Here is a 16,301-nt window from a genome sequence, read left to right as displayed (position 1 = left end):
TTTAAATACCCCCCCCTCCCCCTCATGGAGCAGACAGGCAGAGAACCCCCACACACACTAGCACACACAAACACACACCCCCCACACCGACAGGCTGGTAATAGGATAAGATCCATCGGCTAATGAGACCTCAGCCTTTTAATAGAATTTCTCCAGCTGATTAACCATTGATCAAATGTTGCACACATTAAGTTTCCTTTTTTTCACCCCCGCCTAAATCTATTTAAGAAATACCCACATTTGTCTCAGTCACTGTCGCCATAGGTTTTCCGTTCAGCAAGAGAGACAACCGAGGGAAAAGCGAACTCTGTTGATGTGCTACTCTCTGAGCGTGTGAGTGAGTGAGTGAGTGAGTGAGTGAGTGAGTGAGTGAGTGAGTGAGTGAGTGAGTAGGTGTGTGTGTGTGTGTATGTGTGCGCGTGTGTGTGAAACTGTGTGCAAGTGAGTTTGTGAATGTGTGTGCGTCTGCTTGTGTGTGTGTGGGTGGCTCGGGGGGGGGGGGGGGGGGAAGAAAAAAGAAAGAAAATGATCCCATTGCATTAATTTCATCATTTTTGGTGGAGGAGGAGAAAATTCATCTGTTTCCCTCTGGACACAAACGAAGGGTGAAAAGGACAGTGCATCAAAAGACAGAGATGGACTACCGTGAATTACAAACTAGCCTCGGGTAAGAATATTGCAAGAAAGCCGACGCGTTTCTGCTAATAAATATCCCATGCTCTTTGTTGTTTCTCACAGACTTCCACTTGGACAGAATGGGAACACAGAGCTTCGGAAAGCTGGATGGTATCTCGCCACGACCACATCGTGGCTCAGTTGTTCAAAGCACCATCCAGTGGGTTCCTATTCATGACAAACAGCAATGGTAAGAAAAGCCAACCCCCTTTATCTTTTAGCTTCCACTCAAATGCCTTGCCAGGCAACAGAGAATATGCTCGATGTTCGGGTCTTATTTTCGTTATTTGCGTTCATCTATTGCATCATGTTGGACTGTATTTTTCCTCTTCTTTTCTTTGGTCCCTTCATTTCATTTCATCGCCTCTCCCGGTCTCCGCATGGTGTCAATGTTGGAAAAAAATGAAGAAAAACCCTCGTGTCTCTTTCCGTTGATTCGAGGTCAAGGCCGGCGAGAAAACTGAAAAGCTATTTTATCGTTACCTTGACAACTTGAAGACTTGGAAACAGAAACACGAAGGAGTGAGTGTAGTGGAGGAGGAGAGTGGGAGCCGGAGAGGCAGAGGAAGGAGGGAGGGAGGGAGGGAGGGAGAGGGATGGAGGAGAGAGGGGTGGACGACAATCACCCGATGAGAAATGAGACGAAAAGGAGGAGGAAGAGGAGGAGGGGGAGGGGTTGGAGCCCGGAGGAGCACAGATGATTGAGAGGAGCGACGTGGAGGAGAGGCAGAGCAGAAGGAGGGCGAGGCGGGAAATGAAGGGAGAGCTGGCGGGACCGCCGGGGTTACTCCCCTCGTTATCCTGAGCGACAGGATGGAAACAAGGGGCTCTGTTACGGGGGGCTCTCTTAGGGCGCCGTGCAGCGACGCACGGCCCTCGCCCCGGCGCTGCTTGTTACACTGCTAGTACCCACCTCCACCTCCACCTCCTCCACCATCACCTCCACTTCCTCCTCCATTTCCACCTCCACCTCCTCCACCTCCTCCTCCATCTCCACCTCCAACTCCACCTCCTCCTCCTCCTCCTCCATCTCCACTTCCTCCTCCACCTCCTCCCCCTCACCTCCTCCTCCTCCACCTCCTCCTCCATCTCCACTTCCTCCTCCACCTCCTCCTCCTCCTCCACCTCCTCCTCCATCTCCACTTCCTCCTCCACCTCCTCCCCCTCACCTCCTCCTCCTCCACCTCGACTTCCTCCTCCATCTCGACCTCCATCTCCACCTCCTCCTCACCTCTTCCTCAGCTCCACCTCCTCCATTTCCACCTCCACCACCTTCTCCTCGATCTCCACCTCCATCTCCATCTCCAACTCCACCTCCTCCTCCTCCATCTCCACCTCCAACTCCACCTCCCTCCTCCACCTCCTCCTCCATCTCCACTTACTCCTCCTCCTCCCCCTCACCTCCACCTCCTCCTCCTCCACCCTCCTCCTCCATCTCCAACTCCACCTCCTCCTCCTCCTCCTCCACCTCTATCTCCACCTCCAACTCCACCTCCCTCCTCCTCCACCTCACTTCCTCCTCCATCTCCAACTCCACCTCCTCCTCCACCTCTATCTCCACCTCCAACTCCACCTCCTCCTCCTCCACCTCACTTCCTCCTCCATCTCCACCTCCATCTCCACCTCCTCCTCCATCTCCACCTCTACTCCTCCTTCTCCTCCTCCTCCACCTCTTCCTCCATCTCCACCTCCACTCCACCTCCTCCTCCTCCTCCTCCACCTCCTCCTCCATCTCCACCTCCTCCTCCTCCTCCACCTCCTCCTCCATCTCCATCTCCACCTCCACCTCCTCCTCCTCCTCCTCCTCCTCCAGCACTCCCCCTCCACCTCCTCCTCCTCCACCTCCCCCTCCTCCTCCCCCTCCCCCTCCTCCTCCACCTCCACCACCACCACCGAGGTAAGCGTGCGTCCCCTCCCCCTCCCGTGGCTTATCATCACTCCATCTCGTTCTGGATTGGCTCGTTAAGTTCCTCCTGCGTAGCACAGAGGATGGCCCCTCCTGCACCCGCTCCCCCTCCCTTTCAATTTCCCCGAGAGAGCTCTCTCTCTATCGGTCGCTCTCTTGATGTCTTTCTGTTTTTCTCTCCCTCTGTTTTTCACCCTCACTTTTGATGCCCCTCTCTCTCTCTCTCTCTCTCTCTCTCTCCCCCTCTCTCTTTTTCTCTCTCACACTTGATGCCTCTCTCGCTCCTCTCTTATCCTTTCTCTCTCTCACTCTTGATCTCTCCGTCTCTCTCTAGCACTATCTCTTCCTCTCATTTTCTCTCACTCTTGAACTCACTCTTGATCTCTCCATCTCTCTAGAATTATTTCTCCCTCTCTCTCTCTCTCTCTCTCTCTCTCTCCCTCTCCTCTCTCTCTCTCTCTCTCTCTCTCTCTCTCTCTCTCTCTCATTGAGCTGCAGTATCTTCTCTCTCCATATAGTCCTACCCTAACCCTCACCCTCCCGACTCGCTCCCACCACCTCTCTCTCAGACCCCCCTCGCCTCCTCCTCCTCCTCCTCCTCCCTGACCTCCTCAACCTGGAGTTTTCCAGGGATGCATTGCTTTTAACCGCTACAACCCACTACACCCCTACCCTCCCCCTGGCCCCCACCCCACTGTCCCTCCCCATGTCGGGGGGGGGGGGGGTGGTGCTGAATGACAGGCAGTCCCGGAGGGGTCGGGATGTCTTCAATTACATCACGCAGGAGACAGAGCGGGAGGAGGGAGGGAGGGAGGAAGAAGGGATTTGCAACCTCCCACTGGCAGCCATGTCTGCTGTACAATAGCCCAACGCAGGGTCCATTAGCATTTCCACACAGGACTACACAATGAACTCAATATGCACCGCTGCGCTGTGTGTGTGTGTGTGTGTGTGTGTGTGTGTGTGTGTGTGTGTGTGTGTGTGTGTGTGTGTGTGTGTGTGTGTGTGTGGGGAGGATACTCCCAAGTGCTGCATAATCCCAACGCGATTCTCCCCCGCCCCGCTCTTGTCGTTGGGTATTAAGTCCTTTATGGCATATTCTGTCAATGCTGTCAAATCACATGAATCACAGCCGATGAAGCCCGGCACAATGAGGGGAGTGAGTGCGGCCGCCCTATGTGTGTGTGTGTGTGTGTGTGTGTGTGTGTGTGTGTGTGTGTGTGTGTGTGTGTATCGTACAGTACACTAGAGATTACGCCCGCAGATGAAGACGTCTGAAGCCTAGGGGGAAGAGAGAGTCAAGTGGCCCCTCCAGTGGCCCTCGACGGCCTCCCTCGCTGTGAGAGAAGCGCGCGGCCGCAATCGACGGGAAACCCGCGCTAACCTTTGCGGCCCAAATTGTGTTCAGTGTGGATTGTGATTACGTCGGTATTTAATCACTTAGAGTGGTCGTCTCGTTACGAACCAAACAACGTCCATACGTGCGACGGCGGTTGTGTCGATTAGCATCAGTGTTGAGGCGGTGCTGACTGGAGGCAAGCTGTTTCTATACTAGGGTAGACGCGCTTTTTGGTGATGAATGAGATCTCTTTTTTTTTAACCCCATCCGTAGTACTACAAGTAGGCTGTTTTGTTCGGCCTCTTTCTCCCCGTCTCTCTCGCACTTTCTCCCTCGAACTCTTCTTCCCTGTCTGAATGTGCCCCTCCCTCCCTCTCTCTCCCCCCCTACATATCCCTCCCCCTCCCTCCCTCCCCAGCCACCTTTCCCTCTCCTTTCCTCCCCTCCCTCCCTCCCTCTCTCTCCCCCCCTACACATCCTCCCCCTTCCTACCCAGCCACCTTTCCCTCTCCTTTCCTCCCCTCCCTCTCTCCCCATCTCTCCCTACCGTCATCCCCCTCATATCCCTTTCTCTCCGTCCGTCCGTCCGTCCCTCCCCCTCCCTCCCTCCTTCCCTATCTATCCCTCGGTATCGCTCCCACTCTCCCCCTCTGTCTCCCTCCCTCCCTCCCCCCCTCCTCCTCCTCTCTCCCTGGCAGGTGCACTGCGGTGCTGCAGTGGTGGTGGAGGCATGCTATTCCTGGGAGAGGTGTCATTTAGCTGCGAGCAGCGGGCCGTGCCGAGCTAAACGAAAGCTCCCACCATTAGCAGGGCCTAATTAAGACACACTAATTACGCATGATGGATTGAGTGCTCGCTGAGGCCACCGCTAAATAAATAATAATATGTAATCTTTGTGCTTAAACAAACCGCTTGGGTTTGAACAGTCACCAGCCCCCCGGGTCTTGTGGGTAATTGTGGCGCAAAGAAAAAGGAAGAAGGGGAGAGAGAGAGAGAGAGAGAAAGAGAGAGAAAGAGAGCGAAAGAGAGAGAAAGAGAGAGAGAGAGAGAGAGAGAGAGAGAGAGAGAGAGAGAGAGAGAGAGAGAGAGAGAGAGAGAAAGAGAGAGAAAGAGAGAGAGAGAGAGAGAGAGAGAGAAAGAGAGAGAGAGAGAGAGAGAGAGAGAGAAAGATAGCTGAGAGAGGGAGAGACAGAGAGTAAGAGAGACAGAGACAGTTAAACCACTCTGTGTGGTGCATCATAGGAGATGTCAAAGGGAAAATGAATAACAGGGACTTTAAATATTCACTACAAAATGTGAGTAAATGGAGTTTTGTAACTGTGATTCGAAATTATAATGACTCCCACACTTTCCTTTGAGTCGAGGCAAACCATCTGTTTTTATAAAATACTTTAGAAAACCTTGGTTTCGTTATTTATCTGACACAATAACAGCATGGATGCTTTATGTGTGTGTCTACCTGTTTGCGTCCGCCCCCACGCTTGTGTTAGTGTGTGTGCGTGACCATACTTGTGTGTACGTCTGTCTATATCTGCGTTAATGTGTGTGCTTGGCCATGCTTATGTGTCTGTGTGTGTGTGTGTGTGTGTGTGTGTGTGTGTGTGTGTGTGTGTGTGTGTGTGTGTGTGTGTGTGTGTGTGTGTGTGTGTGTGAGTGTGTGTGAGTGTGTGTCCCTGTCACCGCGTCGGGCCCTCTGTGTGTGTTTAGGCTTCCAGGAGCGTGGCCTCCATGTAAATGAGTCCGGGGGGCCAGAGGGAACAAATTGTTTGTCTGGCCCCGGAGTGCCCTCCCGCACCGGTCGATACGGCTTCGCCGGCTCCACCACGCCTCCCCCTTTATCCGCAACTTCAAAGCACCTCATGAATCCATCGGCCATCCTACCCCCCTTCCACCCCCTTTTCCTCCAAGTTTGTTGACAACAAACATTCCTCTGCTGTCATCCTCCCTTCAGGTTTTTGAATATACCTCTCATCTCCATTTTTGGTGTCCCTTTGTCGTGTTGCGACGTCTCTTTTGATCGGTACGCCTATCCGTTGATGTACTCGAAAAACACAAGTGTCGTCTGATCCAGTCTCGCGACATGCATTTGTCACCAAAACGATCCATACCTCGCCCCTTCCGTTTCCATCAGCCTGCACACTAATGTCTCTCTATCCTTCTCTCCCTTCTCTTCACTCTCCGCCGTCTCCCATTTTCTCCATTTCCTCAGACCGTATGAACCGTGGACGGCACACTGGGGCTCACTAGAAACTTGTGTCAATAAAGCTTCCTTTCTACAGTGTAGTGGTGTGTCTACCAGAGCCCTCTGGACGGCAATCGCACACTGCATCTCCCTCCAGGGGCGTGAGTGGGTGAAGCCCATCAGAGTACAAATAAAATAATCTACATCAAACAAATAAAGTGTGTGAGTGAGAGGGAGAGAGAGAGAGAGAGAGAGAGAGAGAGAGAGAGAGAGAGAGAGAGAGAGAGAGAGGGATAGAAAGAGACAGAGAGACTAGAAGGAGAACGAGAGATGGAGAGAGCGGGAGAGAGAGGAAGAGAGAGGAAGAGAGACAGATAGAAAGACACAGACAGGGATAGAAAGAGATGAGGAAGAGAGAGAGAGAGAGAGAGAGAGAGAGAGGGGAACAGAGAGCCATACAGGGAGAGAGAGACACACACAGTCAAAGTAACGGAGAGAGAGAGAGAAAGAGATTGACACTCCACTCCTATGTAATCAATTGTACCAGAAAGGTTCCTTCCTCCTCTGTCTAGAAATAAGCCCAACTGTCCTTAGAAATGCCCCCACAGCGAAGAGAGGCAAGCGCCAGTTTTAGCCTACACCTGCAGAGGCGACAGAACCTGGGAGCACTGCTGGGAATACATACATATAACACGAACCACCGCCCCGCAACCCGAACAGACTCAGCATAACTTCCCCATCTCGCTCTGCGACCATGAGAGCGGATGGTAATGAGCAGGAAACAAAAGGCAGATGAAGGACTACCTGCTCTCTATGCATCTCTAAAGGAGTTCAGCGAAACACACATCAAAAGCGGAGAAGCCTCAGTAAACGTTTCCCCGCTGACAATGACCTCCCTCTCCCCCAACCGCCCATACTTCAAGCGTGGAGAAGGGAGAGTAGAAGAATGGGAATATTTAGAGGAATCTAGGCAGGTGTTTGCTGCCGTCATCAACGGCGCCATGTTTTTCCAGAAGTGAGCGAGAAGACGCTGTGTGGCTAGGTCGACCGCGGAACAAGCTAACAGCGGAGCTAGTCACGCGGGCGTCCTTTAATGTCGGCCTTTTTTCTTTTGTTATTATTTTGCAAGGGAAAGTTTAAATCAGATCTTGAAATAATTTGAATCGCTGGCGATGGCTGCGTCGTTTCCCTGTTGGATAAACGCGTTGGTCTTTACATTTCAACAACCCAGGCACCCCAAATAGCTTAAGCACAGACCTTCCACTCTGAATAATTCAATGGCTCCACTGGTCGGGGTAATAAACACGTTTGTACTCCCGTGTCGACCAGCCGTTGAAGAACAGCACAACAACCGCTTTGCGTTTGGGTCCCATTTGTTTTGGGGACATTACATGGCTATCACCACGTTATATATTTATATTTTTTGGTCCATAACTGCGCTGAATGTTTTTCGTGTGCAGACTGTATGCTGCATAATTCATGTGCCATCAAGAGTTCCCCGCTAGCTCCATGTCATTCCAAAGTGTTTACGGCGTTACATGGACAACACACAAACACGTGGGCGGGGCGACTCAGACGGCAAACAGACGGGTTTTGGTAGGCTGGGCTGGGACGGAGTGACAGCTATGCGTCAGACAGAGCAGTGCTTCTCATTGGCCAGCCATTAAAAATCCAATTTAATTAGATGGTATTTTTCAAAGTCAACCTGAGAGATATATGCATCGGAGGGCCTGAATATAGCTTGTGTGAAATAGTTATTGTACACTCCCAGTTTTATGGACATGTTAGGGACCCTATATGAGGAAGATATAGTACTTGTACTAAAGTATATAGCGTGCACTCGCATAACAGATAAAGCAGATGCAGCTAGAGAACCCACTCTGCACAGAAGCACATGAAGAACACATACATGACACACACACTCACTCCCTCACACACACACATGCACACACACACACACGCGAACACACACACCTGCACGGTAACAACATCATGAGCGATTAGGGCTGTAAAATAAAAGGCTATAAAAAATGCACTGCGCTGTTCCTGAGTGTGAGCTCGTGATTGTGTGTGTACATGTGCATGTGTTAGTGTGTGTGTGTGTGTGTGTGTGTGTGTGTGTGTGTGTGTGTGTGTGCGTGCCTTGAAGAGCTCTCATTCTCTCCTCTGACAGGCCGTCAGTGGGCTGCCGTGGCAACGGGAGTGGCCGGGTCCCCGGGGAACTCTGAGCTCAGAGGGTTTCTGGTAGGTGTTGGAGCGCAGAGTCCTCCTGAAAGCTTTTCCATGTTCCTCCTCCTCCTCCTACTCCTCCCCCTCCTCCTCCTCCATCTCCTCATCCCTCCGCCTCATATCACCCCGGCTCCTCTCCTTACTTTAAACCATCCCAACGAACCCCTAACCAATCACCTATCCATCTCTCTCTCTCTCTCTCTCTCTCTCTCTCTCTCTCTCTCTCTCTCTCTCTCTCTCTCTCTCTCGGTCTCTCTCAACCACCCTATATCTGTCTCTCACTCTCTGAATGTCTCTCCTTGACTGTCTCTGTCTCTCTCTCTCTCATTCTCTCTCTCTCACTATCTCTCTGTCTCACTCTCTCACACTCTCTTTCTCTCTCCCCTCCATCTGTGCATCTGTCAGTTTCCCACCGACATCTCGGTAACTATTCACTTCACGTGGTCTCCCCCCCCCCCTCCCCCCTGCCCCCCCCCTCCCCCCCTGCCTGCCCCCCCCCCCCCCCCCCTCCCCAACCCCACCCCCCTACCCCCCCTTACATCCTGCAACTGTCACACACTCCTCCTCCTGCCTCTTCATCTACTAGTCTCCTACTTCCTCTCTCTACTCCTGCTCTTTGCTTCCATCTCACTCTCTTGTTCAATCAGCCCTGTGTTGCCTCCCTCTTCCCCGCTTCCTCTCAGCTCCCCTCCGTCCGTCTGATCCGGAATGGCTTGTCTCGGCCATTGAAGCAGCCTCCTCCTCCTCCTCCTCCTCCTCCTCTTCCTCTTCCTCCTCCAGTGCATTAACCTCCATACATCTCAGGGGACGCCCGCTTCGGTTGACAGGTGTAAGGCGACAGGGCTTGGGGACGGGGAGGTCGGGCAGGGGGATGGGGGGGGGGGGAGATGTCCAACGGAGGAGGTGCCCATCACCCACGAATGACTGAAGAGCGAGAGCCGGCGTCGCCCGGTCTCGAACCGGCTGCTATGGCGACGGTCGGGGGTACAGCAGGATGAGATAATCAAGCAGGAGTGTATTGAGAGCAAGAAGCCTCAGGAAGCAGACCATGTGGGGGCAGGAGCTGTCACGGACCAGACCGGACCGGACTGAGAAGTAGACGACGAGACAGAGGGGGGAAGGTTGGGAATATTGGGAGAGAGGAGAGAGACACACCTGTGTAGGTGTGTGTGTGTCTGTTTGTTTGTGTTTGTGTGTGTGTGTGTGTGTGTGTGTGTGTGTGTGTGTGTGTGTGTGTGTGTGTGTGTGTGTGTGTGTGTGTGTGTGTGTGTGTGTGTACGTGTGTGTGTGAGTGTGTGTGTGTGTGTGTGTGTGTGTGTGTGTGTGTGTGTGTGTGTGTGTGTGTGTGTGTGTGTGTGTGTGTGTACGTGTGTGTGTGAGTGTGTGTGTGTGTGTGTGTGTGTGTGTGTGTGTGTGTGTGTGTGTGTGTGTGTGTGTATGTGTGCGCGTGCGTGCATGCGTGCGTGCGTGACTCTATTCACGTTGTGAGAGAACTGCGAAGGGTTGGAGTGACCTCAAAGACCAAGGTGCTCTGAAAATAAGAACGACGACTACTGCGATACAACCTGCAGAAACTGGAATGTGAGTGGAAAGTCTTTGCTTGCACTGTGATACTAATGAGGAACGTTTACACAAGACGACTTCCATGACATTCTTGCTAAAGGATATGAAGGCCCTGCTAATATTGGCGGGGAGGATAGCTTGTTAAGTTTAATGGTGGTACTACATGATTTTAAGCCCCCACACACACACACACACACAAATCCACACACACACACACACACAAACGCACACACACACACACACACACACACACGCACACGCACACACAGTATCACTATCCTCCTCTTTGCGGGAACACCGAGCTGCACCTTGAGGAAATTAATTTACTTTACGCTTTAGGACGGGCAGTAAAAAAGGATGCTCGTAAAAAAACGGGGTCCTTTATGCGCAATCAATACAGAAAGCAATAAGCCAGCAAAGCTCCTCTATCACGTCCTCCCCTGATTCTGCCGAGGCTGCTTTGCTGCCATCATGGCTTTATGTGGAGGGCATAGACACCAAAAATATAGAGCATGAACCTAGCATCTTTGGGGTCACCTGTTAGTGACCAGACCACCATGTTGAGGGATCTGTATTGGATTTCTGTGGTTGCCGCCATTGTTTGAGGTTTCTTCCAACCAACAGTGGAATCAATCCATACTTGGCACATGGGAAGGCGGGAATTGAGTGACCATCTTGCACTAGTCTACAGCCAAAACGTATGAGTGTTCAACCCTTCGGTTGTTGGGACCTCTAAAAATACATTATGCGGCGACGAACTCGCCACTGAGATCCTGACCGAGCTAAGGAAACCATTTGTCCTCGGTACAGAATGGCGGCAGGTCGGTCTGCATCCAACCCTTGCGAGCCAGACCACAGGACGAGGAACCACATGGAAGGCACTTCCACCTGGAGCCTAAGGGTGTGGCTCTTCGAATGGCCACTGGCCGGCTGTTTCAAAAATGCATAGGCTGCTCTGGTTGAGTCCATGGAGGAGAGGGGCTTCCTAGCCAGGGATGTAAAGTCGATATTACTTCTGCAGGTAATAGTCTCCGTAGTCTGCGATACGGTGTGATTGACGTTGAAAATCATTATTTCATGAGGAAGTTATGAAGGCATAAAGAATGCATGGGGACGTGATGACAGATTCAGATGATTGGCAGTTCTGCTCGGGTTTGTGCCCAGAGCGCATGTGTGTGTGTGTGTGTGTGTGTGTGTGTGTGTGTGTGTGTGTGTGAGTGTGTGTGTGTGTGTGTGTGTGTGTGTGTGTGTGTGTGTGCACTTTAGGGTAGAAGCGTTCCCATCAGAAACCTATAGAGTGATGCCTCTCAAACTATTTCCTTGGTATTATCATACAATCTACTACACCATTGAGTGAAACACACACACACACACACACACACACACACACACACACACACACACACACACACACACACACACACACACACACACACACCCACACCCACACACACCAATTGGCTGCAGAAGGGTATGATTTTCAATATTCTGGTACAGGTTTCAACGACAGCCAGGGTTAAAGGTTAACCGCCTAATGCCTGCACTGTAGAGGCAAAGGCAGAAGCAGGACGCACCGAACCACCGACAAGAGGGCGCCTGGCCGCCCATCCTCTTATCAATGACATCAATGAGTCTCACATATTTCTATGCATGAGAGCAGTTCAGAAAAACGACCCGATGACGCCAGGCTTAATACCATCACACTCTTGTCTGTCGGGCTTAAAGCATCTGGAAGATTGCGCGTCAGTGAATCTCGGGAGGGGATGAAGGGGGGCCGTTACGAGGAGGTGTGTCACGCTGATTAATCCCGGAGACCCGTGGTGCGAGGCGGGATCGCGTACTGCTGCCACTGCAGTTCACGTCCGCCGTTTTGGAAGGCCTTCGGAGGAGGGCAGCGGTGGATCATTACTCACCGTGGAGTGCACACCAGTCGGCCTGCACGTGCACACGTCCAGCGGAGACGCTCGCTCGCACACAAAATGCACACAAACGACAATGGGGCCGGTGGAACCAGCTGGAGAGAGCTGAGAACTTTGCAACAATTTTTGCATCAGCTGTTTTGTGGTGAGGGAGGGAGGTGGGGGGGGGGGGGGAGGCGTGACAGACTGCCCTGTACGGCAAGAATAATTGCTGTGTTTTTGGAGGATATTGTGGTTATTTCGTGGAACACTTGCGCAGGCCTTTAGGACTAAAGTGCCTCCATGAAGGTTTCTTATTTGTTCTGCATTAACAGTCCTTCTCACCGCTCGTTCGGAAGTGATTCAGTGCATTTAATCCAGCGAGAGCCCTTTGGAGTAAGTAGAAGAGAGAGAGGAGAGAGGGAGGGAAAGAGAGAGAGAGAAAGAGAGAAGGGGGGGGAAGAAAGAGAGAACGAGACACAGATAGACATAAAGAAAGAGATGGAGACAGGGGGAGAACAACAGGGAGAGAGAGACAGACAGACAGACAGACAGACAGACAGACAGACAGACAGACAGACAGACAGACAGACAGACAGACAGACAGACAGACAGACAGACAGACAGACAGACAGACAGACGGACGGACAGACATAGAGTGAGAGAAAGAGAAAGATAGAGAGAGAGAGATGGGGAGAGAGGGAGAACGAGAGGGAGAGACATAGAGAGAGAGAGAGAGAGAGAGAGAGAGAGAGAGAGAGAGAGAGAGAGAGAGAGAGAGAGAGAGAGAGAGAGAGAGAGAGAGAGAGAGAGAGAGAGACATAGATAAAGACAGAGATAGAGACAGAGCGAGAAAGGGAGATAGACATGGCAGAAGGATTCAAGGGGGAATAAAACAAAACACTCTTACCTGTCTCACACCTCCTTCCGGTGAAGCCTTGCTGGCAAATGCAGTTGTTGGGTGAGACGCACGTGCCTCCGTTCTGACACAGTCCGTCACACATCGCTAGACCGACCGGGGAAAAGAATAAATAACAAAAAACAAAACGGCCATTACTCATCAAGATTAACGAGCATCAAGTATGTAATCAGCCCAGCCACAGCATTACGTATTTGAATACCGAAAAATTGCTAATTCAGAGGAGTTAGTCATTATGGCAGACGTGCCGTACAAATCGCTCATCGGCCTGCGTTGATGTGCACCGGGCAGATGTTTAGTTCACAGAATCATCATTATTTGTGGAGGGATTGACTGAATCGTTGGGATATTTTGACACACCAGTGAAAAGGGAAAAAACAACGACATGGACATTGTCCTACATGGTGTTGGGATAAAACAAGGACTGCAAGGTCAAAGCGTCAGTCAGTGAAAGGAGCGGCAATAACGTTGTGGTTTTGTTCAGAGTTCATGAGGATCAATATGATAGCTATGATAGGATCGATGGGATTTCAATATTGCATTTAGTAGTTGATTAGCAGGCACTCTTACTCAAAACGTCAGTGGGGCTAAGAAAAACGGAGGCATTGCAATCAAAATTGGAGTAACGACAAGAAAATTAAGTGTTTCTAAAAAATAATTGGGGAAAGCTAATCAGAATGACAATGCTAGTAGACTATTACTATGTGTGTGTGTGTGTGTGTGTGTGTGTGTGTGTGTGTGTGTGTGTGTGTGTGTATGTGTGTGTGTGTGTGTGTGTGTGTGCGTGTGTAGCACTAAGGGCAGTGTCTTTTCTGTTTGAGTCAAACTTGCTTTACTATAAAAATAACTTCAAAGACAAGTCAAACATTTGGTGTAAAACACCGGTCTGGTGGTGTCCAGTAGTGTAAGACACACGTCTGGTGGTGTCCACTAGGGTACACTAGTGTAAAACACTCGTATGGTATTGTACACTTGTGTAAAACACATGTCTGGTATTGACCGCTAATGTAAAACACACGTCTGTTAGTGTCTGCTAGTGTACACTAGTGTAAAACACATGTCCACTAGTGTAAAACACACGTCTGGTAGTGTGCACTCGTGTAAAACACATGTCTGGTGGTGTACACTTGTGTAAAACACACGTCTGGTAGTGTCTGCTAGTGTACAGTAGTGTAATACACATGTCCAGTTCCGTCCGGTTGTATCGAACACATGTCTGGCGGTGTACACTAGTGTAAAACACATGTCTGGCGGTGTACACTAGTGAAAAAACACATGTCTGGCGGTGTACACTAGTGTAAAACACATGTCTGGCGGTGTGCACTAGTTTAAAACACATGTCTGGTGTTGTACACTAGTGTAAAACACATGTCTGGCGGTGTATAATAGTGTAAAACACATGTCTGGTGGTGTACACCAGTGTAAAACACATGTCTGGTGGTGTACACCAGTGTAAAACACACGTCCGGTTGCGTGTGGTCGTTCAAAACACAGGTGCGGTGTCGCTGATGCTTACCCTTGCAGACGGTTCCGTTGCCGGTGTAGCCGGGCTTGCAGGAGCAGCTGTGTCCTCCCACCATGTTGAAACACAGAGCGTTTTCGTCACAGTTGTGCATTCCACTCAGGCACTCGTCATGCTCTGCAGGGAAACAACCAGAGATACGACACCATGTTAAACTCGACAGGTCTGATGGGTCTCACATTTCATTCCCACACCGTAGGTTAACGCAAGGTTTCTATGCTGGTTCTTTCTTCTATTTTTTACCATTTAGCAGAAACTTTTATCAAAAGCGACAGCGAGTTCAGATCAAGGATACCTTGAGGTAGACTGCTGACTCAGAGATCAAAGCCAGTAGCTTCTGGATGGGGATGGACCACCCTAGCTTCTACACCACATTACCAGACAGTTTAAAGCATAATGATCCAAGTATAAAATATGGAGTTTGATTTAGACCCGTTTACTGTTAGAAAACTAACAAACAAACTAACTAACTGGTATGTGACTTCACAGTTTGGCTTATTGATGTAAAAATGATAAGAATGAACAAATGTCAATTATTTTATGTTTTATTCGCATATAGTTACAATCACAGATCACAGGTTGTATAATAAGCAATACTTTGGGTTACATGCTGTTTTTCAAAATCTCTTTCTTAAATAGTAAGATTCCTACATCTAAACCCATACAGAGCGGCTGATGAGGAAGGCATTGCATGCACTCTTCAATACTACTCTCGTGCCGGGGCGGACAAGTAGCGCTACCTCAGAAGCTGACATTGCTTTGCGGCCACAGATCAAGACCAGCATAATCTTGAAGAAGTATCCTTTGTTCTCAGGGCAAGAGAAGAGTTGACTGTTTGAGAATAGCGACCCAAAATAGCAAGGCCAAGGACACTTGGATGATAAGCCCGCTCAGCCAGCATGTCTTCACCTTCATGGATTCTGACAAGAGGCAGCCGTAGAGACATTAACATCCGGGCCTCTGAAGTGAACATCATCGGTTTTCTCCTTCCCTGCTCCTCATCTCGAGGCAACAGCACTGGCAGTATGTGGGAGTTCACGGTCAGAGCCAACCATCCACAAACAAGTCTACTTCTGGATTTAAACGCTGAGGAAATTTTGCGAAGTTTGCGAAACGGCTCCTTCGGTCCACTGATTAAATGAGACAGCGGTCAGGGGATTCCATCTGGACCACGTCGACCAATGGGAGCCACTCATCCAACGTGACCACTCAGAACTCCTCCAGTCGGATTTGAGGCAGAACCGGACGCAACCCCCGTGTGTGTTGATAAAAAGAAAACGCTGCCTCTCTGATTGTATCTGGCAGCCCTTCGGTGCAGAGAGCTGTCACACCTGTATCCCAGCGACCTCATGGTCCCTGCTCTTCTTCTGCTTGCCAAATACGGAGGCTGGGAGAAAGACAGAGGCGGTTGCTTCATGCTTATTGCGTCAGATCTATGTGGACGCGCTTCTTGAGGTCAACCTGTACCCCGGTCAGACTTGAAGATGATAGAAGTTTGAGCTGAGCACAGAGGGGCCATCACAGTGTCTACGCTCCGGTTGGTGAGCGGGTAGGATAGAGGCATCAATGGATTTCGCGGCAATGCTTTGCCTGATAGGAAATGATTGGCAGAGACCTGCACACTATGTCCTCAAACTGATCATGTGAAGGACTAAATTAAGGAGAGTGCACTTTGCTGTTTGTCTTATCAGACAGACCTCTCGTCTGTGATTAACGTTGAACAAAGGATAAACTTTTTTTCGTATGGTGTTTGCAATGCCTTTCATAGAGCACTATATTTAGGCCATTCACTTCATGTACTTTAGTTTATACTTTAACTAAAGACTATTGAAAATGGTATGTTTTGCAGCATTTTGCACTTTGCCTTGAGTAAGGACTTTGTTTAACTGCTACCACTGTTCTGCAGCAGGGAAAGGCATAGCACAGCATTTTGCAGCCTTCTGGTAACTTTAGAAGGTCAGGGGTCAGTTTGCCGGGCCAATGGCACCTCGCCAAAACCCACTCATTGTTCTTTCTGCAACCTCCTAGCAACGAAATGTGTTCGACCCCTTAACCCAGATTGAAGGAA

General features: G+C 50.4%; 1 protein-coding gene across 1 annotated transcript in view; it reads right to left on the bottom strand.

Annotated features, from left to right (window-relative positions):
* Positions 1 to 12,118: 12,118 nt before the first annotated feature.
* LOC132464929 (delta-like protein 1) overlaps positions 12,119 to 16,301 on the bottom strand; it is a 17,752-nt gene continuing 13,569 nt past the window's right edge. The window contains exons 3-4 of the mRNA XM_060061563.1: positions 14,228 to 14,350; positions 12,119 to 12,798 (exon numbers count right to left, since the gene is read on the bottom strand). Of these exons, the coding sequence (XP_059917546.1) occupies positions 12,134 to 12,798; positions 14,228 to 14,350 (788 nt within the window). The 3' untranslated portion in view covers positions 12,119 to 12,133. The remainder of the gene's footprint in view (positions 12,799 to 14,227; positions 14,351 to 16,301) is intronic.

Source organism: Gadus macrocephalus, chromosome 9 (genome assembly GCF_031168955.1).
Source record: "Gadus macrocephalus chromosome 9, ASM3116895v1".
Taxonomy (NCBI): Eukaryota; Metazoa; Chordata; class Actinopteri; order Gadiformes; family Gadidae; genus Gadus; species Gadus macrocephalus.
This window is presented reverse-complemented; position numbering and strand designations above follow the sequence as displayed.